The 22,913-nt window shown below is 50.1% G+C and overlaps 5 protein-coding genes across 5 annotated transcripts; 2 read left to right on the forward strand and 3 right to left on the reverse strand.

The window, feature by feature from the left end:
• Nucleotides 1-1,969: 1,969 nt before the first annotated feature.
• On the forward strand, nucleotides 1,970-3,683 carry N7511_003872 (uncharacterized protein; the record flags this gene model as incomplete). The annotated part of the gene is made up of 2 exons (XM_057126297.1): nucleotides 1,970-3,409; nucleotides 3,474-3,683. The coding sequence occupies 2 exons, from the start codon at nucleotides 1,970-1,972 to the stop codon at nucleotides 3,681-3,683; spliced, it is 1,650 nt and encodes a 549-aa protein (XP_056985187.1).
• Nucleotides 3,684-4,392: 709 nt separating this feature from the next.
• N7511_003873 (D-mandelate dehydrogenase-like dehydrogenase) lies at nucleotides 4,393-5,556 on the forward strand (the record flags this gene model as incomplete). Its single annotated transcript, XM_057126298.1, has 2 exons — nucleotides 4,393-4,699; nucleotides 4,817-5,556. 2 exons carry the CDS (start codon nucleotides 4,393-4,395, stop codon nucleotides 5,554-5,556), a joined length of 1,047 nt encoding a protein of 348 aa, XP_056985188.1.
• Nucleotides 5,557-5,826: 270 nt separating this feature from the next.
• On the reverse strand, nucleotides 5,827-6,969 carry N7511_003874 (uncharacterized protein; the record flags this gene model as incomplete). The annotated part of the gene is made up of 2 exons (XM_057126299.1): nucleotides 5,827-6,786; nucleotides 6,844-6,969. The coding sequence occupies 2 exons, from the start codon at nucleotides 6,967-6,969 to the stop codon at nucleotides 5,827-5,829; spliced, it is 1,086 nt and encodes a 361-aa protein (XP_056985189.1).
• Nucleotides 6,970-7,506: 537 nt separating this feature from the next.
• On the reverse strand, nucleotides 7,507-9,468 carry zfpA (uncharacterized protein; the record flags this gene model as incomplete). The annotated part of the gene is made up of 1 exon (XM_057126300.1): nucleotides 7,507-9,468. One exon carries the CDS (start codon nucleotides 9,466-9,468, stop codon nucleotides 7,507-7,509), a length of 1,962 nt encoding a protein of 653 aa, XP_056985190.1.
• An 11,513-nt stretch (nucleotides 9,469-20,981) lies between these two features.
• N7511_003876 (beta-N-acetylhexosaminidase) lies at nucleotides 20,982-22,766 on the reverse strand (the record flags this gene model as incomplete). The annotated part of the gene is made up of 1 exon (XM_057126301.1): nucleotides 20,982-22,766. One exon carries the CDS (start codon nucleotides 22,764-22,766, stop codon nucleotides 20,982-20,984), a length of 1,785 nt encoding a protein of 594 aa, XP_056985191.1.
• Nucleotides 22,767-22,913: the final 147 nt, after the last annotated feature.

Raw genomic sequence — 22,913 nt, forward strand, 5'->3', positions numbered from 1 at the left:
GTTTCCTGTCGCTTCACTGCACTCATTTTCGACCTTGCTGGCTTCAACCCCACTCAATTTATCCCGGCTATTTTAAAGAAGCTTCTTTCGAATGGGCCCAACTCTAGGACGTTGTAGATCCGGGGAAAGGGAGCCGGAGATATTTGCCAACGGCCCTCTTAAGTTTATTTTCATCTTGGGCCGGCAATTGAGGGCGTTGCTTACCCACCTATCTCTATTTCCCAACCCCGAGATTGATTCATAATATCTGCACTAAAAGTTACACTGCAAGGGGATATCTCAAAGATTGTCGATCTCTGGCGCTAACTCTCACGGAAGCCTTTGATGAACTACATCCGTTGGGACTAAGAGTGTGGGCGTTGGATACTAGAACATTGGAAAATCGATAGGTAGCATATTTCGGCAAAACTTCCTCGTCCACATGAGAGAAAGAAGTTAGATGATCCTCCTGAGCCTTGTTCATATTACTTTTTTCCAATCAGGTTGGATCAGGCCCCCTGACTTGATTGGTTTGGATGCTACTAAGCCTCCCCCAGAAGGTCCATGTCGGTACCCGTTCAGGATGGAACATTCCAAAACGGTCCGAGCTACTGCCAAGGCATGGAGCTGTAGACAGTTTGCCGATCAGGTAGACGTGCAGACGGATGCACACTGTAAGTAGCTTAGCCTGGCTTGTACACGGTGGGGTCTTTCGATTGGAGTGGGATCATCCCTTTGAGCCTTGCCAACGGGGATACAGTTCCCAGGCTAATTGGACAAACCCTGACTATCAGATCCCTAGGTGTTGCAGGAAAGTAGGAAATGAAGTTGAGATATCTCCACTTGGGTTTACGGGTGGCAAGGGAAGATGTTCCTGAAAAGGTCGTCGAGAATCCATCATCCCATTCATCAATGGATAGGTTTCATTCTCTCCTAAACATATCCCCGGCCACAGTATCGAGGCTAAAGCAAGACAAGATGCCAGACAATAGAGAAAAGATCTGAAACGATCGGGAAGTGGATCATCATCCGATGACTGGGATGCCGCGGAATTCGTGACCTGGCTAGCTTGGGTGCCAACCCATGTCTACGCTGATATTCTTTCTTTGTTGACCCTACCTCCTTTAGACGCCAGGACGAGAATTTCCCTGACCGTTGCGCAATTGCACGGGCCTCAAGTGAGATTAACCGGGCCGAGAGGTTGAAATGGGCTGGCGGGATCATAAACATGGTTTATGTATTAGCAACCTGGTCGCTCAGATTTTCCATTAAAAGGCACAGAGAGACACTTTGATCTTGCTGTATAGTTCTATGTGTTAATAATATTTTGAATTACCCTTTCTCGATCTCGTTCATCGATATTGTCTCTCAAACAATCTCTCTCGGTGCCATCCTGGAAACCGGCCGAACAGCCAGCCATTTCGAATTTGCCACTTTTTAACCCCAGAAACCGTATTTCAGGCAGATCCGAGACTGCATTGCATCTAACGGCTTGAATTATATTCTAGTCTTTATAGACCAAGTTGTCAAGGAACGAACCGGCTTTATAACTCCCAAGTACGGCATTGCCGCCATTTCCACCATTACCACCATTGCAAGATAACTACACCTCTGGTGCCCTATCCTACATCTGCAGAGATATTGCTATCCTCATTATCTCCATTGCTAAGATTCAGGCATTTCATAGGTTAGTGGCAAGCAACTTGCCAGGGTTTATCTCGGTGAAACATCTCCATATAAAACAAAATACTGACCCTTCTCAACGGTCAGCCCTGCAGGTCTCCTCGAATTCTCCGCATTTTATCCGCTGTGAAATCTTCTACAAAGACCCTCTACTGCGAAGCGGTAGTCCACACGCAGTGTCAACCCGCGTACAACACTTGCAAATAGTTGCGGTGAGGCGTGCGGATGGTATCACGCCCACAACCGTCACCGTATCCATTCTTTTGGTAATTTGATTTCCCGTGCTGTTCCACTTAAGGCCATTACAATGGCTGATGTGTTGGCTGTAACCGGGGCCCCAAAGTCATGGGTATCTCCAGAATACTGTCCTGTGTTCCCCAGTTCTGTCTCTGATTCATCTTCTTCTTTATCTGGCAACTCGGAGAGTTTGGATGAACATTCTCTCCAGTTTTCAAGTGACTGGCATTCCCGCATCTCTTCTGCTGAGCCCGTTTCTATTCCGCATCCTGATTGCCCTTTTCTTTATCACCTACCCATAGGCCAAACACAAGATATCCACGATATCACTGAAACTATGCCTCGCACGCGAAGCTTTGTTTCCCATGCTGTGTCTTCTCAAGAGAATCTCTATTTCATACCACGCAGAGATGGAGATCACTATGGAACTGAATATGGGCAGAATGTCTCTCCAGACATACCGAGATCCAGTATGAAGAGTGGACTTCCAAACCTCGGGGACGGTTACTGCGAGTCCTACCATGGTTCTTTTGAGAACTACCATGAAGCTTTTTACCCTCGCAATGTGGACTCTCGTGCTAGGCTAGTCCATCCAATTTCAAGAGCTGCGCACATGGTGGCCACCAATCTTTCATTCCTATCAGTCTCCGAAGATACACCATCCATTTCTTCATTCGAAACATCGAATGAACAATCAAGATGTGGCATCTTCGATCCGTTGTCTGTTTATGTCCCGAATACGACGGGCTACAGCTCGAACCAGAGTGATCTCGACCTGGGTTCGCACAAGGCACACATGGAACCTCACACGTCTCCCTGCCCCAAGTTCACCAGCTCCAAAAATGGTGCTCCGTGGACAACATGGAACTTGAACAATGAGCCTGACATGTGGTATCCTCAGGGCATGACCAGTGAAGCAACTGAGGATATGAATTGGCCTGCTTTGAGCCCTTATGAGGCTGCATGGCCTGTGAATCATCCATACATGCACACAAAACAAAACAGAGGCTCCCTCCCCAAGAGTTATGGCATCCCAATGCCAAAAACAAGTCATATGTCCATGACTGGAGCCTCTTCTTCATCAAATCATGATTCGTTCTATTCTTCAATCCCCAGGCCAACAGCAATCGCAGTGCCTCCAAACCAGCAGTCCTTCCCAAATAACGAATACAGCTCCAACCCCGGAGCCATCTACTCGGACACTGAGACTGGGTCTTTCAGCCAGCTCCACCCGAACAGACACAGTCCTTCCTATGTCCACTCGACAACAGAGGAGTCAGCATCTCCTCAACCAGCCAGCGAAGATCAAGCCGCCATCGAAGCAAGCCTCCACTACAGCGACACCCGGAATGCATTCCTAATTGAGTGCAAGCGACGCGGCCTCTCATACAAAGATATCAAGCGAATAGGCGGATTCAAAGAGGCGGAGTCCACGCTACGTGGGCGATTCCGCACCCTGACAAAAGCCAAAGATCAACGCGTCAGGAAGCCCAAGTGGCAAGACAGGGATGTACGTCAAATGATCCATACTCATATGTAATGACACTATAACTAATCATTTTCTTGCCGCACAGATTAAACTCCTCTGTGACGCTGTCCTCGTCTGCTCCGAATCCCCGGAGGCGTATGCCTCCATTGTCCAGCTCAGTGTCAGCATGCATCAGCCGCCCAAGGTCTCTTGGAAGAAGGTGGCCGAGTATATCTGGAGTCACGGTGGATCCTACTATTTCGGGAATGCGACGTGCAAGAAGAAGTGGTGTGAGATCCATGATATCAAGCTTTGACTGGTTAAGTGGTTTCAATTTCTGTGAGGTTCCTTGTCTTTCTCTTGAGCCTTTGTGATCTGTTTACTGTTTGGTTGATCTCAGCTGGTCTGGTTCTTTGTATCGTAGCGTTTGTCATTACTGAGCTTTTAGACTGCGTTCCTTTCCAATAGAAGGATAATTCTACGTAATTAACAATGAATATCTTGTTGTCATTGACATGGCATGGCCACTGTTGAATATCAAGTTTATAGTAGCGGACTTCGGTATCAAGGTACGGTACCATTTCGGAATTTTCCTGAGAAAGAAGAAACTCCAAGGAAATACACCAATACCCCCTAGAATCCAAAGCAAAATGAAACTCCCCGCAGTCTAGAGCTAAACTCCATCATCGATGGGGTCTCCGACGATCATCCCCCACACATCTCGGATTTCATTCGCCGTGACTCCCAATACCCGGCCTGAAGGGAATCAATAGCCGCACAACTCCTGACGAAAAGAATGAAAGCAGCAATAGCCGGCGAGAACAGCCCTTCGGAAGAAGGCAGAAACAAGAGCAATACTTAACTAATTCCGATGTCTGTAGAAGTAATACTATACTATAAGCCATATCAAATCAAACCAAAGCAATTGAAGCTCAACCATCAAGTTCCATCCATTCTCCCACTCCTATATCAATATCTCTATATACCCATCCACCAGAGCCAAACCACACAATCTACAAAACGCAATGCCCAAACCAATCGTCCTCCAACTAGGCGACGACATTCGCTGGAACCACGGTCTCCACGCCAAATTCCAAGATGCATTCGACATCCGCCGGTCATACAGCATGAACCGAGAAGAGTTCAAGCGCGCCCTGAAAGAGCGCACCTTCGGCGATTTCCTGGCCATCTACCGCCCATTCTGGAATACCGGCGGCGAGATGGGCAACTGGGACGAAGAGCTCGTGTCGCTATTACCGGCTTCTTGTCGTGTCTATGCGAGTGCTGGTGCTGGCTTTGATTGGGTTGATACGGCTGCTTTGGCTAAGAGGGGTATGTACTGTTCACCGTGTACATTCTATATGTTTATGCTCAAACTGTCTGGTTTGGATGGGGCGGTATGAGATGGAGATGATGCGATGCAAATGCTGATTCGTGATGCTTGTTTAGGAGTGACTTACTGCAATGCCGCAGCGGCGTGTACGGAGTCAGTAGCGGACACGGCGATCTGGCTGATTATCTCTACGTTCCGGCTGCTCAGTTGGTCGCATGTGGCTGCGCGGTCGATGGACGCAGATCAGTTTGTCGATGCGAATCGGAACTTGGCGATGGTCTCGCATAACCCGAATGGACACACGCTTGGGATCATCGGGTTTGGACAGATTGGCAGACGGACGGCTGAGAAGGCGTATCTGGCGATGAATATGAAGATTCATTACCATGATATCGTGCGGATGCCTGCTGAGCTGGAAGCCGTGTCGAGGGCCACCTATCACAAGGAAATGGACTCGTTGTTGGCTGTGTCGGATTGTGTGATGGTTGCGACTCCGTTTAGTGGGGAGACGTTGCTGAATAAGGGTCTTTTGGCGAAGATGAAGGATGGGGCTCGGTTGATCAATATTGCGCGGGGAAAGTTGCTGGATGAGAGCGCGCTTGTGGAGGCATTGGAGAGTGGGAAGTTGGCGGCGGCTGGGTTGGATGTGCATTTCGATGAGCCGCGGGTCAGTCCTAAGCTGGCGTCTATGCGGAATGTCGAGATGCTGGCCCATAATGCCGGCGCTTCGGTTGATGCGCATATTGGGTTTGAAAGGCTGGGTATGGAGAATATTATGTCTTTTGTGAAAACTGGGAAAGCGGTTACGCCTGTTAATGCGCAGTTGGTTGCCAAGGCGAATGGATCAAAGCTTTAGATTTGAGTTGAATTTCATAATGCTGCGTTTCTTTGTTGTTTGCTGTTTTGGGTCCTGCTGCTATGTGCAAAAATGCTATCTTGATATCTGATCATCGTTGGGTTTGATCCGAGTTCGCTAAATAGCCTTCAAGTCGTATATGACAAAGCGAGGCATCATTCGATGCTGAAATGCAAGGTAGAAATAGAGAAAAAAAAAAGAAAGATCCAAAAAAGTACAAGTCAGCAACGGTTATACATGAACATCCATCCCACGTTCACCAGTCACGCTTCACAAAGAAGGACCCCTCGAGTCTGTTCGAGGGAATCCGACGGTAGTAAGAACCTGTGTGAGTAACTCTGGATTCTCTCTCAGAGCATCCCACTCACTCTCGGCCTTGACCATAAGCGTTGCTGCGAGAATAGTCCCGTTCAAAGAAAGAACCCCGGGGTCAACAATGTCAGCCGCTGCCGCGGCGTCAATCGGCACGACCGCTGTCTCCTGCCGGCGGGGACAAATCATCATCTTGGAGCGAGTCATGGCAAGATTGTAGCTGATACGTGATGCGCCGTGTGTTGGAACGGGCTCGGTATACTGATATGGGCTATAACCTTGTGTTGCTGCGACGGCGGCTTTGTAAAGAGTGGTGTAGACCGAGTAGAGGGCTTCGGGTGAGGGGTTTGGCGGAAGCGGAAGAGCAAAGTGAGCGAAGGAGAGCGCAGAGAGGTGTTGGAATTTCGGCGTTGAAGAAGGCGAGGAGGGTGGGGATGTGCATTGGGAGGTGAGCAGGTCAATCAGCGGATGCCAGGTCTCCGAGCCCGGTTGGCGCATTGCTTCCACGGGGAGGAATTGGAGGTGGCGGTGCGGCTGGCTTGCACCACTATCGTCGCCGGAGTTGAAGAAGGCGAACAGGCTTTGGCTCTGGCCTTGGCCCTGGGTCTTGGAGCCATTCGTTTGGCCCTGCTCAGATGGATTCCACGCCTTCAGGACCTCGTATGTAGCCTCTAGGTCGGCTTTCTCTAGCACATCAGTCTGCGCTTGCCAGTCTCTCGTCACGAGGAGGAAGTGATTCGGGATCACAGGGAACTTGTTGAGAATGAGGTTGTAGGCGGGGTTCTCGGGCGGGAATTGCGCGATCAGGAGCTCTGGGGTAGGGTTCTGGAAGGGATCTGGCTTGGGGACTTTGGGTCCATTGTCGGGTTTGATGTTGGAAGGTTTCTTAGCAAGCGCTGGGCAGTATCGGAGTTGATACTGTAATCGGGATGGTGTTAGCTACGACTTGGCCTGTCCCGAGGACGGTTCACTCACGGATATCCCTGCGGCGTTGATTATCGACAAGTGGGTTGAAGAAAATACCAGATGACTGGCATCTCGGGCAGCCGTGAAACGTTTTGCGACTAATGTCGGTAGACTTTCTGGTAGAGCTAATTGCATGACGGAGCTGGGGGATGTGATGGTGGGAGGATCATGGGGGAGGTGGGGATTGGGGTTGGGGGGAAAACAGTCCTGTCCGCCGTCCGCCAAGTATAACGTTAACCTTACACTTGATACTAGCCATTGGCAATTTACAACTGACAACTATCGGGAATTGAAGAGACATAAGTTTGGAGAGTATAATGTAGATATAATTGTCATTAGAAGACAGACATTTTAAGTCCTCGATCGACACTATCGCCAGGATGCTGTCCAGCAGGATCCGGTTCACAGTATAGCCAGCCCGCAGCCAGGCAAATAACATAAGAAACAAAGAGAAAATCATCTCATATCAATCCCAAGGTATCATCCATAGTCCGTATTCAGACAAATCGCTCGTCAAGACGCCGCTGCTATACGGAAACATGACACATCAAAGAAAATACACACGGCCAAGCCAGAAGGTAGAGAAGGGAGAAGAGGACAGGCAAGGAAAAAAGAAGAGGCGGGGAGAAGGAGGAAGAGAATAGGGAGAGAGTAGGAGAATAGGAGAATCGTTCAAGCCATTAAGTCATTGATGGAAACCTCATCATCATGCATCTGGCACATTTCCGGCAAAGGCATCGCCGGCTGGCCCATAATGTAAGGAGAAGGACCACCGATCCAAGGACCGCGCTCCTCGTCAGTCGCACCGTGAATTCCCTCAGCACGGTTGAGAGTCTCGATGTCCAGGTCGGTGACATAGGCATCGCGGTCATCCTCAGGGTGACGAGGGAGACGGACACGGACCTCAAACTCGTTGTTGAGCATCATCTCGTCCTTCCACAGTCGACGGGGGCCATCGAAAACACAGAGAACGCGCTTCTTGGTCTTGATGCTGCTGCTGGGACAGCCCCAGGACTGTGGGTAATTGCCACGGTTGTTGCGGCGGCGGGTTGCGACGGCGCGAGGGGGCTTGGATTTGGAGACGGCATTGCCGGATCCAAGGATTGGACGCGAGGAGAGAATGTTGTTCCCCTTGTTGGATTTTAAGCCGCTGCGACCGGCGACCCAGTCAGAGAGGTCGTGAGAATCCTCATCGTTGAGCTCATCGTAATCATTGAATGTATCGACGGGAGAGGACACATTCAGTTGGTGCTTTTCCATCGTCTTTTTGACCTCCTCGTCGCCGGCAACTTCAGCAAGGCGCTGCTGGTTGATGGCCTCAGAACGCTCTTCTTGCTGCACCACACTCAGAACACAGTCGTCCAGATGCTCGTAGAAGTCCTGGGCGTTGGAGAAGGTCGAGGAACATGTTGAGCACTTGCCGGTGGCATCGCTACTGTAGTTGGTGCCCTTCTTTGATGATGCGCCGGGGCTGCGCTTACGGCAGTTGGGGGGTGTCTGCTCCACGCCGTGGACGGAAGTCAAATGCCGCTTGAAGACATCGGCTCGGTTGAAGCTCTTTTCAGCGGGGGATCCAGGTCCCGGACAGAACCCGCAAACCATTGTTCCCTTGTAGTGGGTCAATGTGTGGCGGTTCTTATCGTACTTGCGAGCGAAGCCCTTGGTGTGGTACTCACAGGTCAGAATCGGGCACTTCTCTGGCCGTTCTGACTGGTGGGTCAACATGTGGGCTTTTAAATCTTTGAAAACACGTCCGCACTCGGAGTGTGGGCACCGCCCTTTCTCGCTGGCCTCATCATCGGGCTCGATGCTGCTCAGCGCCGGGCTGTGCTGCGAGCGTCGCGATCGGACGGAGGAGATGGAAGACCGTCTGTCATATACTGAGACTGGGCGCGACTGCGGGTGGGAGCGAGAAACCATCAAGGGTGATGGTCCAGCGTGTTGCGCCGGGTGTGAGCGCGGAGAGGGGTGGTGCTCTGCGATTTCATTATAGGGAAGGGGAGAAGTGGTGGGAGAAGGCACCAGGTAGTTGTGTGGCAAGTTAGAGTAGGTGTTGGCGTGTTCGGGATAGGCAATAGTCGGAGTCAAACCAGGCCCTTGTTGCTCTGGTTGTATCAATGCCGGATCTGGATCGGTCAGCATCTGTGATTTCTCCCACAACATTGGCGACCACATACCGACATAACTGCCCGGGAACTTTTCTTGGTACAGCATGTCCATGTCCATGCTGTTCTGCATATACTCTTGGGGGAACATGTCACTCATGACTACCCCAGGCAGTCCGAGTCCGTTGTTTGTGTTGACCCAGTTCTCCTGGAAAGCATGCGCGGTCCCTGAATATGGAGATCCCATGGCCGAGGAAGATGCGCTGGCAATGGACGGACCCGAGGCAGCAGAGCCTGTGGCAATCTGAGGGTCTGTGGAGTATGCGGAAGGAGGTGTGGTGGGCATCGAGAAATTGGAGTTCTTGAGCTCCGACTCAAACATGTGGGTATCGAAGTACGAATGGGGCAGACGGGAGAGGTCGGTTTGTCCGTAGACATCCATGGGGTAGAACATGTCGACGGGATCCATGAAATACTGCTTAGATCGGGGAACGGCCATTGGGAAAAGAACAAAATCCGAGGTCGTCATGCCCTCAATGCTAGCGCTTGGTCAGTTCTATATGGAGTCGCTGTCACTCATTGTACATACTAAAGTTTGTTCGTTGGGGCGAGATCGCGGCCCGCTCGGCTAACCAAAGATTCCCTCAGACAGGCAACGTGCGGTATGTAAGGAGGTGAAGAGGAATGCCAGAGGTTGCATGCAAGTGGTAAGGAGAATATGCTGGATTAAAGTATGAGTTCCGGGGGGGGCGAAGGGATATTATAGACAGGCCCGCCCTACAGATATAGCAGTGTCCAGAATCAAAAATCCAAATAAAAGTAATCCGAATATAAAATAAGAATTAAATGATTAAGAAATTAAGAAATTAAGAAATTAAGAAATAATCAGAAATCCCAAATCCAAAATCCACAAAAACAAAAGATAAAAATAAAATACCGTATTGTTGGCACGAACAGGGACAAGGGTTAGCCGCCTATGCAGACTGGGGCCTCTTTTAATAGTTTCGGGGCTATTATTACACATGGGGTCGACTTAACCAGAATTTGGCCAGATTTGGAATCTACCACCAACAGTCATCGCGACAGGTAGGATGTCTACTCTATTCTGTGGAGATAGGACAGTGTGTTCACTGTAATAGCCCCAGAGATCGAAATATCCTTTTCGTCGGCCTGTCCGCATGTCCGCATGGCAGGGCTTGGCGCCCTGGTTTAGGCTTGTCACCTACCCAATCGGGAATATGTAAACCACACTGTAGACAGAGGACATTGGGATCTGACCGTACAGTATACAGTAGGAAAGAAAAGAAAAATTACCCATCTGATCCCAGCAGTTTGGATCCGACTCAGCATTTGGTGTCCTGTATGACGGAAGAGAAAAAAAAAAAAAGGAAATCAAGTGGACCAACGCCTATCATCTAAACCTAGGAGAGAAAACCAAGATCTGGCCGACGATGCTACCGAGGACTGTACAAATCCAATCGTTCAGTCGATCCTCTCTCCGGGGACCATCTGCCCTCCCCACACAGCCATTTCGGCACGCCCACTGCCCGCACGGGCATGGGATTGGTCCAGGTGGTCCCCCAATCAAATGTGAAATGAGCGAGTACCCGAAGAGTCCCCAATCAGCGTGTGGGAAGGCCTTCCGATCAAGGGGAGAGAGGGGGTAGTTCCCTTAGGGCTTGGGTTCGCAAGTTTTGGTTTCTTTGGGGACGCTATACCCCCTTTGCGTTGATCCTCGGCGATCATTACAGATTACAGTGAACTTCTTTCACCGTATGGTAATCTGTCTCTCTCTACTTGCAGTTAGTTCGCTTTTACTTATGCCCTTTTGGATGACGCCTCGGTGTTGTCCTTATGCTCGTGCCAGAGCCTCATAGGTATTATGATTCGGCCTGCATTTGGTTGCCTTTTACGCCTTGGTACGATGGGATGATCTGGCATCCTCGAATGTAAGTATTGTACTTGTACTGGATAATGATTGCAGCTCTTTCCTTTTCCAGATCTCCTTTTTTTTAATATATGTCCGACTGTATCTATCACATCGTGGGATTACCCACCTGCAGTCAATAGTGACAGCGGAAGCACATCGAAGAAAAGAATGTCAGGTGGGTCAGAAGCGGAACTCCAGATGAAATTTTCGGATTAATGGGCAATGTAATGACGCTGATTTTTTGGGTCCTCCCTATGTGTGGAGTGGTCAACACAGGACTGTACACTCTGGATGGATTGGGAGAATCTTCATGCTGTCAGACGGGGAAACAAGAACCAATCCACTAGATGCTCTTGCGCATAGACTACATGTAGCCCTAGCCGTCAACTCGGAGCGCCCGTCACCACCGTTCCAGGGTCGGTGAGAGCAAAAGCCAGCATGAAACTAGCGCCACAAATCCTGCCTGAGCCACAGGGTCCCATAGTGAAATTGGCCTATCAGACGGGGAACTGGAGTGGTGTCAGCTCTTGTGAATGGCTACAGGGTTGATCAGTCGTCGGATAATTGGACAATGCCCTGTCGGCAAGCGGGCCCCAGTACTGTAATCGAGGCGCAGTGCGGTCAAATTACACCGCTGGACAGACGAAAGGTTCGTATTTGTCGGCGATCCCGGTGCTACTGTAACTTGCGTATCCGACTTCTAGATTACGCCAAAACTGGGGGAAAATGAGATCATCTCGTATTCTGCCCTAGGAACTCGAGGACCCTTTGCGCCATGCTTGACATGAGGCTGTGTTCTCGATAGTGCAATATACTTCAGATTCACGGTGCAGACTTGGCTCTGACCGGGATGCCCGTTAACCCTGATTGACTCTATACTTTATGCGTCAGATGGCATGATCAACGTGTCAACCCCCCCAAACCCAAAAACTTGAAACGAGACCTTGACAGATGACAGCAACCAGTAAGCACCCAGAAGTGCATGATCCAGACACCGCGTTCACACGTGTGCTGGTAGATCCGACTTTCGACCTGTCTGGTTCGCTGCAGCCCGTCCCACTCTGGTCCCCCCTACAGTACTGTAACAGCCTCATCTGTTTTGCTCTTTCGTCCTGTACCCACCGGAAACACGCGTACAGTAAAACACTTTCATGATTAAAGCTAGCCAAGACCACTCCACTCCCAGCCGTCACCACGGCCCCGGGATGATCGTCTCTGCCCATTCAGCACGCATACATGCCCTGGCACACTCTGGGTTCGGCGACCCCGAAGCCTTTTTCTTCAGGCCCGCCATATCGAGATTACAAATAAACTGCGGCTCTTGGCCTGTCAGCTTAATTTAAGAATGGCGACAACGTGGCAGAGGGTCGTCGGCTCTGCCGGAAACGAGCTTTGAGATTAGAGCTCACAAACATCTTACCAAAAAGGGGCAGAGCAGGTCAAGTCTGGTCTGGTCTGGGTGCGGTCCATGGGTTGACAGGGTGTTGCCATATGGTATTCTCCACCGTCGAGGGATTTGCCCGGTGGTCAGATCACCTAGGGGCTCATTTCTCGTTTCTTCATTTTCTCTCCCCCATAGTGGCAAATACTACCCGTCGAGCATTGATGTTTCTGTATTTCCCCAGACGAACAAGATTACAGAGTACAGATTACAGATGACCCGCTAAGAATAAACACACTCCAAGCTCCAAGCCTGGCATCAGCATCAAAGCCTGGTCTAATTTTGTCGTCATTTAGACGCCGGATCTACAGGAGCTGCTGCTGCACTTTGCTGATCGCAACTCTTGAGCCTCTGGTCTATTCATAACACCACGAGCGGCTCTTAGCCCTACCAACACGCGGGACACTTCATTGCGGGAGAGGGTTTAATCCCTGTCGAGCCATGTGGTGTTTCTAAAATAAGAATTGAAACGAGCCCAAAGGGTGAAACACCCACGTCTGGAGGGGGAAACGATCGTCATAGGAAAAAAAAAAGCTTAGAGATCGTGCATGCTGTTTACGGCCTGGCTTGGCTGACTGAATTAGGCATATGTGCTTTTCAATCTAGTCCAGGGATCCTGGTAGATGAAGCGACCGGTTCTGGCACTTATTGTTGCTTTTTATTTCCCCCGGGTGCACAACATGAGGTTGCTATGTTGACGATGTAATGTTAGCTCTCGATGTTCGAGGACATGGCGTAACTCTAGTCGAACCTCCCCCCCCCGTCCCCCAATGTTTGAAGAGTTGGTGTGAGTTGCAATGTGGTCGGCGATACATGGATGTTATGGTCCCCGCTGAGAAAGTCGCACAACCTAAGCATCCGCCGTTGGCTTGTCTAGTCGGAGGTGATCTCGATGCAACTGGACTCTATTGCTCCTTGTTTCCTGTACTTCTAGGAACGGTACCGTTTTGGACCCCCAAATCCGGGCTTACAGTACACTACTGTGGTGAATTGGCCCCCATAAACGCCCTCCTGCTCTGGCGACCACCTTGGGCTCGAGCGCGCTTCGCAGGGGTATGCATTGTTAGATCACTCCAGGGAAAAGAGCGGTTCGTCCAAATCCCTGTCTAGCATCGTGGCAAGAGCGCCTATTCAATGGAAATCGGGAGGCCCCTATTCCGGTCGACATATACGCTGCGGAGTGTTGATCTCCAGGCCATACAGTACACCCGGCGTGTAAGCAAGCATCTCCTTTAGGGCTCGACTCTTCCAAAACATACAGTAAACATACAGTAGGACCCACCAAGTCTTAGTTGACAATTTGCCCGATCGGGTCTGGCCTCACTTCATCGAGTCCAGAGGCGTGTTTCAAGAAGCGATCCTTGTGTCGCTCAACCGCGCGCCACAATATGAGGACTAAATGAACTACAGGGAAGAACCCTGTGCTTTCAAGCCAAAGGGTCTTCCAGAACAATACCAAAGGTCACACACATGGCACGTTGCACCACAGCAACACCGCGACAATGCCCTGCCAAAACCAAGTACCTTGCATGGCCGACAAGACCGACGGCACAACTGTACAGGAGAGTAGACGTGCGCAATTTCGCATCCAACAGAAGACAGTCCAGTGGCCCATTTGAACTCACTCTCAATTTCCAGCTTTAATCTGCCCGAGTCTCACTAAACTAAAGTACCTCTTACTACTGTACTTCCTGTTGAGTCCACTTCTGTCTCATCGGAAACCGCCCGAAGATTGACAAACTCCCTAATTCCCCCAACCCAACTCGACGATCAAACGCTCTAGACCGTATTCCCGTGACCATAAGCCGAGTGACAGCCCCTGAGAACACATGTGGAGCGAAAGCGACCAGATAAGTAAGCCTCTTTTCCCTTAGCGTGGTTCAGTCGCTTACTTCCTCCAACCACGACTGTAGATATCCAACTTTGTTGACTCTGCAGATGTACAATTTAGTTGATGGGTAATCGAGTTCACGGACATCGCCTAGACATTCGACATTTGGCCCCCACGGCAGTCCCCAAGTCGAGTATAGTGTAATATACAATCTCGCCAAATGAGCAGTCAACGCAATCTCAACAAATCGACATCGTCTTGTTAGGTGGGAACGGGCACGGGCACGGCTCGGTGGATCGTGAGCGCCCCGGGTTGAGCGGGTAAGTGACAGGGGAAATGGCTAAGTTTCGAGACAAAGAACATTAAGTGGGGGGGGAGTTGTGCCCGATATAACAAGTTAATCATAATACTATTGATTCAGGCAGTCAAAGGTGATTTTCTTTGCTACACGGCAATTTCCGATCCAGCCTAGGGCATGGTGTTAGTGTGCAGGTTTCAGCTCCACAAGACAAAGTATTCTCCGTCGAGCACTCAGGAGTACCGGGCACGGGCATGATATGCAGACACTAGTTGCACTATTGAATCCAGCTTGACAGGTCGGACCCGCTTGACGTATCCGCGATAGGTAATAGGGTGACTGGGGGGGGGGGGTGCGACATGTATTTGCGAAGACTAGCCTGATTCCGCTGGCGATCATGAACAGTCTACAGTAAAGTATTCTGATGTGGTTAGGGGCTCGTCTGGTACGTTGTTCTTAGTGGTTTGCTGTATATTAACCTCGATTCATTGCATCCCTGTCCACAGTGACAAATACCCCCTCCCCCCATGCAGCAGTCGAAGTCACAGATTAGGAGAATTGCCCATCCAAATTACAGTATGGAGTACAGGACGGTGATGACGACTTGCGACAAAGGTACAGTACGAGCAAATAAACGAATGAAATTCACGTTGCATGTACATGTACAGTACTGTACAATCGCCGAGTCACCTCTCCGCAATAACACATGCATTAATATCTATCTCCTTCCTATCTGATCCTAAGCTCCTCTCGGCCCCCATTGCACCCCATTTCACCCCCCTGCAAGCCCGGCGCTCTGATCTCCAGGGGCGTCACATGGCCACTCCACGCCCCCTGCATCCGACAAGTGGTGGCATACCGTTTGGTTTGCCTGACTCGAACTGTCTTCACTGGGTTTCTCCCTGTCTGTCTTTGTCTTGCCTACTGTACACTGGGATTCTGGATTGGGGAAACAAAGCTATTGGTATGGCGGGTTGCCCAGTATGCCGTGCGCCGTTCGCGGACCGATCCTTACTCCTCCACGGTTCCATGTGGTTGGGTCGGATTGTTGTCCATGTGGAATGGGGATTGGGTTGGCGTTGGTTGAGTTTGGAGAAGCGAGAGTCGGGATGCATTGCATTTCGCGCCTTGCGGTGGCTACAAGCAGTGACTTTTCCCGGATAGGTAATACATTCTTACAATTTGGTGATTTTCTATCTGCGACGTGTGTCGGGGGTTGTCCTTTTTGGGCGCGAGTTGATACAACGCGATAAGTTATGGTATCTACAGTACTGTACAGATGTACTTCAGTTATCTCGTGACAATGGCCACAAGGATTGGTTAGGTATTGCCCATTTCGATAGAACAAAGAGCAAAGTTCTCTTTTGGGACACTGTACAGTACATCGGCGGCACTAGTGTGCATAGTCTCGAGTGCTCTGCATGATACAACTCAATTCGCGAATTTACATTTCGGGTGCTGTTCGCTACCAACGCCGGTGCCTGGTACTGTCACCCGGGCTCAGAGCTCTGATCTACCGGTTCGTCTGAGTGAATCACCCCTGCACGAGGGCCAAACACCAATCACCCGCGGATCCGGCTGCCACTGACGACACTATCTATGCAAGATTAGCTTCGGGATCAGAGCCAAGCTCTTTACCCAGTGAATCATTGACCCGCTTGCTGGCCACTTTTCTGATTCAGTCCATTCACATGTCCTCGAAGTCGGATCATTGCGCAGATGGATTGATCTGGACTCCGAATACGGGGGACATGGTTGATGGTGCGGTGAATGCTATCTCGCATCACTATCACGACCGTGGAGTGCCGTCCAATCGTGTCGCCGGGGGAAAGCGATCCGCAAGCCCCTCCCCCTCGGCTTGGCTATTGCCCAATCCCCTGGGCTTGCCTCGCCGGTGTTGCGATTTGAATCAGAACTAGGATCCCGGTCATCTGATGCTGGTCTTTGAGATGTGTGTCACGGTTTAAGAGGGATCGGGGTTGTATTCGATGGCTAATCAGATGATGGCTCGGGGCCAGACGTTACACTGTTCCACCGTGGACGAGGCAGTGGCATTTTTAGTGTTTTATCTACTGCGCTGGCAAGATTCAGGAGCTCCCCGAGCAGCTCTTCCTGGTCGGTTGGACTTTTGTCTGTTTCTGGCTGCTGGGTGCCTTATCTGGATTCGAGATTTAACATTAGAGTCTCCTGTATACTGTACATCAGGCGTGCTACTGTACTGTGTGTCTGAATTTCAAATGTCTACAAGCCAATCACAGGGTAATGTCGGTCGAACCGTAGATCACCCTTGTTCAATAAAACACGTTGATGCAACAATAAACCAGATTCCAATCTGCAACGATCTCGGAAACCGAGATCCCAGGATACGCAAAACCGCGATCGACACAGATAGATTGACTGATAGTTTCTGATCTGTCACTTTGACCCTAGCAGCTCGATACGCAGATCCCCCGAACAAAGGCGAGGCAAACAATCTATAAGTTAATCTACCAGACTACTAGTACGGAGTACAGGCAACAGAACATGACAGCCCGAAAGACGTGTGGGTCATGGATATACGGCATAAACAATAAACAATAAACAATAAACCCCGATCGACAATTCCTGTACAATTTCCATACGGAAAATCCCACCATTACAGATTTCCACTTGTGCCACAGACAAAAATGAGTCCCCCCCCATATTGTCCCCACCCTCCCCTCTAGCCACCGCACACACAGCCTATGGGGGAGTAGCCTCGCGCTCCCCGACATGACGCACAACTCTTGCTGCGAACCCCACTGAGGCGGTGTCAATCAATCCATCCGAGTATCCGAAAATGACGATGGTGACACTTCCTCTTCGTGGGGCAGCTCGGGCGCTCCGGCGCGCCCTGGAGAGAACAAACTGAAATGTCCGCGTCGCTTAACTCTGAGACGGCACAGGGCGACCGCTAGTGCGCTGGTCTGCTGGTTAGTTGGGGAATGGGTAATTGTCACTGTCGGCCTGAGCGTTGGGCATTGCGAATTACGAATTTTGCCCTACAGTATTGTCCGCTTCCTCCTTGCTGGGGATCTTTGGAGATCATGCTCTGTGACGGTGACAGTGACGGTGATTGTGATTGTGATTGTGGCATGCTCCCCCGGGCAGATCATGGAACTGGTCATTATTAGCTTCTATAGCTGGCGATCCTATGCAGATTAATTTAGATGCACGGAGTACTGTACTGTATTTTGTATTGGTGTGCAGTGAAGTGCATTGGGGATGTTTTGCAGGTCGGACTTTTCCTTGATTTTCTGTCTGGGTTTTTGGTCAGGTACTCCTATTACATGCTGATGTTTGAGGGTGGCGTACATTCGCAATGAATGTACATACAGGACTGCAAGGCTTACGTACATGACTACAAGGCTTATGTAGAGTGCAAGGCATTGTCCATAGGTGAGGGTGATCATGTTTCAGTGACTCGTGATATTCGAGTTGGATACTGAGCTGCAGTGACAACGTGTGAGTATACAGTCGTGGCACTGCGACCGTTGTATTCGAGACCCTTATGTTTGAGGACATCTTGGGGCTATTGTAGTATATTTGTGAGGTAGTCCTAGTCATACATTACTTCCCTAGAGAATACGTCCCTGGGGTATCCCAAATGACGCTGAGAGATACGTTTATTCTTCAATTGTAGCAACTCAGCCGTACAAATGTAAATATTGGACGGCTTACTATTTATATATACGGCGTATCAACTGAGTAGGTAAGCTCCCTCGAACTTAAAAAATCCCAAAGGAAGTCCTCTCAGATCATATGAACATAAGACAGGATATCCTTCTCGGATAGCTGAAACTCTCGAATCTTCATATTAACAATCCGCCCACCTTCAAGGACTCTTCGAACGAAAGCTAGACAGTATATTGCATCTTGACCGGGCTCTATGCCACTTCTACAGTACTATCAGACGCGTAACGCCTTAGTGCGTGGTATAACGCATGCCTCTCATAAACAACCTTGTCTAGGTCTGACCAGGTATCGGTGATCATGATCTCGGTCTTATTATCAAAGTTCTATCATGATTGTAGGGCAAATTAGCTGCCCAGCAAAGGGGACGGTTACCAGAGTATAATGGATATTCGAGATGGCGAGTTGGATATATATTGCTATAAAATTTGACGAGGGGTGATTTGATATTTTGGAAGAGCCGGTGTTTACTTGCGGAGAAGCAGATGTTGCAGTTAAGGTATGGTGATATAGAGCGAGAGAAACACTATTGATATGTTATCCAATCTATAAGTCGACACAATCAAAGTAGATCATACACGAGGCTCTCGCATCATTGATAGTTCATTACATATACTATGAGTACAGAGATGAACAAATATCAATAGCAACAAAACCAGAGATCAGAGATCACAATTGAAGACTCCAAATACCAGAAAAAACCATGCTACGAATAACTTAACCACAGCACATGCAGAACCAGAAACCTGGAAATATTTCGAAATATCCGCAGTCCCGCGAACAAACCAAACCACATCCCTCAATCGTCAACAAAACCAACACGAGCCTCCTATTCAGTCGGGGCCTGCGTTCAGACCACTACCTCCAACCCGGTTCGTGGGGTTAATGCCGTGTAAATGGCACGCAAGACAGAAGTGATCAGATTGAGCGAGGTCAAGGTCCATTCAAAGTCCAGAATGGAATACAACCAGAACAGGAGAAGGAGGGAAACCAGGCAAATGCCTCGTCCGATTCGACCCTTTCAACTTGATGGCATCTACAGTACATGGACTAGTGCACCATGTACGACATTAACAAGCCAAACAAGGCGACCAGCAAAGCATAAGTTAGTCGATAACGATACACGTCAACGGTCCTATACGGACGATGACAACACCATAAACCCAAAAAAGAATACGAAAAGAATACCCCAAGACTACAGTACAACCATACATAAACTACAAATCCAAAATCCAAAGTACAGTACAGCTCCGAACCCCCCAAACTCGAAAATATAAGTCAACTCGAAACAGCAACGTCGCACAAACGCCCCTTGACGATAAGCAACAGCAAGATACATGTACTATATCCGCAGGTAAGCGAAGACAAACCACAAACCACAAACCTAAGCCCAAGCCCAAGCCCAAAGGACCAGCACGCCTCCCAGGAAATAGAGAAAACATGTACAGTGGGAGTACAGTAACGTTAAACGGCCAAAATCAAGCTTACCATTCATCCCAAAGTAGAAGCCCACCTTCCAGATCAGTCGATGTTAACCGAACGGCGAACACCACGAAGCGAGAGATACTCGCCAACACGCGGGGGAACTCATGGCTCGGCCGGGGTTGTTTGGTGGGTATACCCGAGGGGCGCCGAGTGGGATTGGAGGATGGGGGAGATACGTTCCAAGGGTACGGATAGGGTGATGGGTAAAGATGCGGTTAAGGGGATATTTTCACGTTGATTTTGATTTTGACTTTATTTTCAGGTTGGTTTGGGTTGGTTTGGTTTGTTTAGTCTAGGTTCCAGGTTAGATATCGCTTCGGCTTACCCCGGTGATGGTAATGGTGGTGGTCGCATCAGATATATCCACGTGTGGCACGACTGATCGAGATCAGATGGACGATAGACTGGAATGTGTCCAGTGCGGCCGGGTTTGGGATTTATTTTGTTCTGTGTGGGTTGTGCTACGGGTTTCTCTATGCAAATGTACACGTGAGAGAATTGCCAGTCTGGTTTTCAGTCCGGTCTGGTTCGAACTTGGGCTTTGTTGCCTGTAGATAGAGATGGAGATGGTTATCGTAGAATAGAGAATCGACTGGTATGGTCGATTCCCGCCCAGTGTGAAGATTTGAATCGGTTTGTAATACTGTCTGACGTTAACTATATGGTGACGTTGAATTAGGTAGAGATAGTAACATTGAAGTCAGTAGGTAACCAATTGACTAATACTAAAGATCCGATGGACATCTTTTGACTTGGCGATTATACTGGGTGAACCTCTGCAATGCCATTGTAATATCCTGGTACCTCGTCCTTATTGCATTGTGTTCATCATCTAACATCTCTGCTCATCCCTCCTGCTTCACGCACAGGTGCATCCTCGCCAACCCCGAAACCAACAGTCAACCCCTTCGTTGGAGACAGGGAAAGCGGAGCATCATTTTCCAAGGTGGGCAGTGTTGCACGACAGCAAGGGAAAGGAAGGGAACTGATCTGGGGATTGAGCTGGGTGGGTTTGGAAGTTGGAGTCCTCGCTGGGGTTGTGCGGTGATCGCGTGATTGTTCATAGTTCCGGGATTTGAAGGGGTTTCATCTAGATGGAACTGATATTGGGATGTGGGCTGGGATGGATGGGAAGAAATATCACATCTATGGGTCCTTGGGGTAGGAGGAGGTTGGCTACAAGTGTCAGTTAACGCTACGAGAGGAGCCGTTTAAAGAAATCCCAGAGTAGTATTGGGTATCAGGAAGGAACAAGTATATACAGATATGAGTTGATAGGAAAAAGGTAGAGCTGATACCTGATACCTCTCAACTGCAACGGGTATCAGGGAAAAAGACAGCTATCCCTACGAGATAGCAGTCTGGTTCTGGTAAAGATCGCAGGCATGGGGATGCTGCAAACAATACTTGGGTACAAGCGCATTAGCCATCACACCATTGGCAACGAGATATTCGCGGAAGTTTAGCAAGCGCTGGGTAAGCAGGTTTGTGCGCTTATTACCAGCCGCATCACGGTTACCCGACCAAACCCGTTCAGCCAGAGCAGCCGCCCGAGGCCACATTTCGGTGGAGATGTTGATATCATCGACCTGCTCGGACCAAAGGGGTGCCTCAGCGCCGAGAACATGAGATGCTTGCGCGTCGGTGAGGTTGGAGGTAAAGTCGTAGTCGTAGATGCGTTGCCAGGTCTTGTAGGGCGCACACCAGGATCCACCGCTGCCGCCATAGTTGAAGTTGACGCCGCCGTCGGGGTTGGAGTTCTCGTTGTAGCGGGGATCGTTGGTGACGAAGCCGCCGTGGCCGCAGTCTAGGTAGAGGAAGTCCGAGGAGGAGACGACGACGTCGTAGCCCGCTGCGGTGAGTTTGTTGATGTTGTCTAGGCCGTTGTTCCAGCTTTGCATGACGATGTCCTTGGGCACATCGTGGGCATTCTCGGTGGAGAGAACGATGTCCTCCCACATCATCATGCGGCGGTGTTTGCCGACACTACGGAAGATTGGGACCGCGCGGTCGATCCAGTATTGGACAAGGTCGTTGTATGTGCGCGAGGGATCCTCGGCAAACCATTCAGTAACGTGGGTGCTGAAGTTGTAGCAGCCTGGCTGGAGCTCGTCGGCGCCAACATGGAACCAGTTGTCATCAAAGATGGCAGACAGATCGTGATAGACATTGTTGACGACTTCGTAGGTCTTGTTATAGATGATATCCAATTGACCCGGGTTTGGCTCAACCGCGGTATGGTATTGCCATACGTCATTGGACCACCAGGAGTTGGCACACGCCACAATCTCCGGGTCGACCTGTTGCCAGCCTGAGGCTGAGTGGCCGGGCATGTCGACCTCTGGGATCACGCGCACACCACGGGCACGAGCATAGGCAATGACGCGGCGCATATCGGCCTCGGTGTAGATCTCGCGAGGAGAGTAGGCGTCCTTGGTCATCTCTGGGTAAGAGCGCATCTGCATTGGCCAGGACTGGGCATCGTCCAGGTGCCAGTGCAGAACGTTCAGCTTGGAGAGAGCCATGCCATCGATTTGTTCCATGATCTTGCGCACCGAGATGAAGTTGCGACCGGTATCAACCATAATGCCACGGTAGGGGTACAGCGGCGCATCCTGGATCTTGACAGGCTGCTCAATGATCAAACCACCCTTTCCGTCGGAGATGATGATCTGCTGCAGTGTGGTGAACGCGTGCAACGCACCCCAGACGGTCTGGGCAGTGATCTTGATGTCGCTGGACCCCTTGGTCACCTCGAGGGTGTATGATTCATCCACGCCATGCTGCAGATCAGCCTTGCTGTCCTTGATCTGGACCTTGACGTAGTGGATGCCCGCGTTTGCGCGCTTGGTCTTGGACTCGGGGGTTGAGGTGGGGAAGGCCGGGTAGTTGGAGATCGGAGCTTCCACGGCGGCGGGAACCCATTGAAGGGTGGTGATGGAGTTCCATGCTCGCACCCAAGCACTCACCACCACCGGGCTGGTGTGTTGATCTCGCAGAGACAATTGTTGCACTTGAATCGGACCGGACGAGCCCCAAGTGATGTTGCGGGGGGCGGGAAGTGGGTTCACCTGGACGGCAGACACGGCCGTGAGAGCCCCGAGGACACTCAGGACTGAGACGAACTTCATTGTGAACAGCTGAGGGATGACGAGGAAGAGGAGCGCTGTACACACCAGAAGCAATGGACTATTTATGCGTCGCATGCCGATCCCTTCAATGCAACAGTGGAGATGCAGATAGACAAACAAACCCCCCTTGTTTCATGCCTTCATGTT

The sequence above is a fragment of the Penicillium nucicola genome (genome assembly GCF_028828085.1).
Source record: "Penicillium nucicola strain IBT 29836 chromosome Unknown utg000003l, whole genome shotgun sequence".
Classification (NCBI taxonomy): Eukaryota; Fungi; Ascomycota; class Eurotiomycetes; order Eurotiales; family Aspergillaceae; genus Penicillium; species Penicillium nucicola.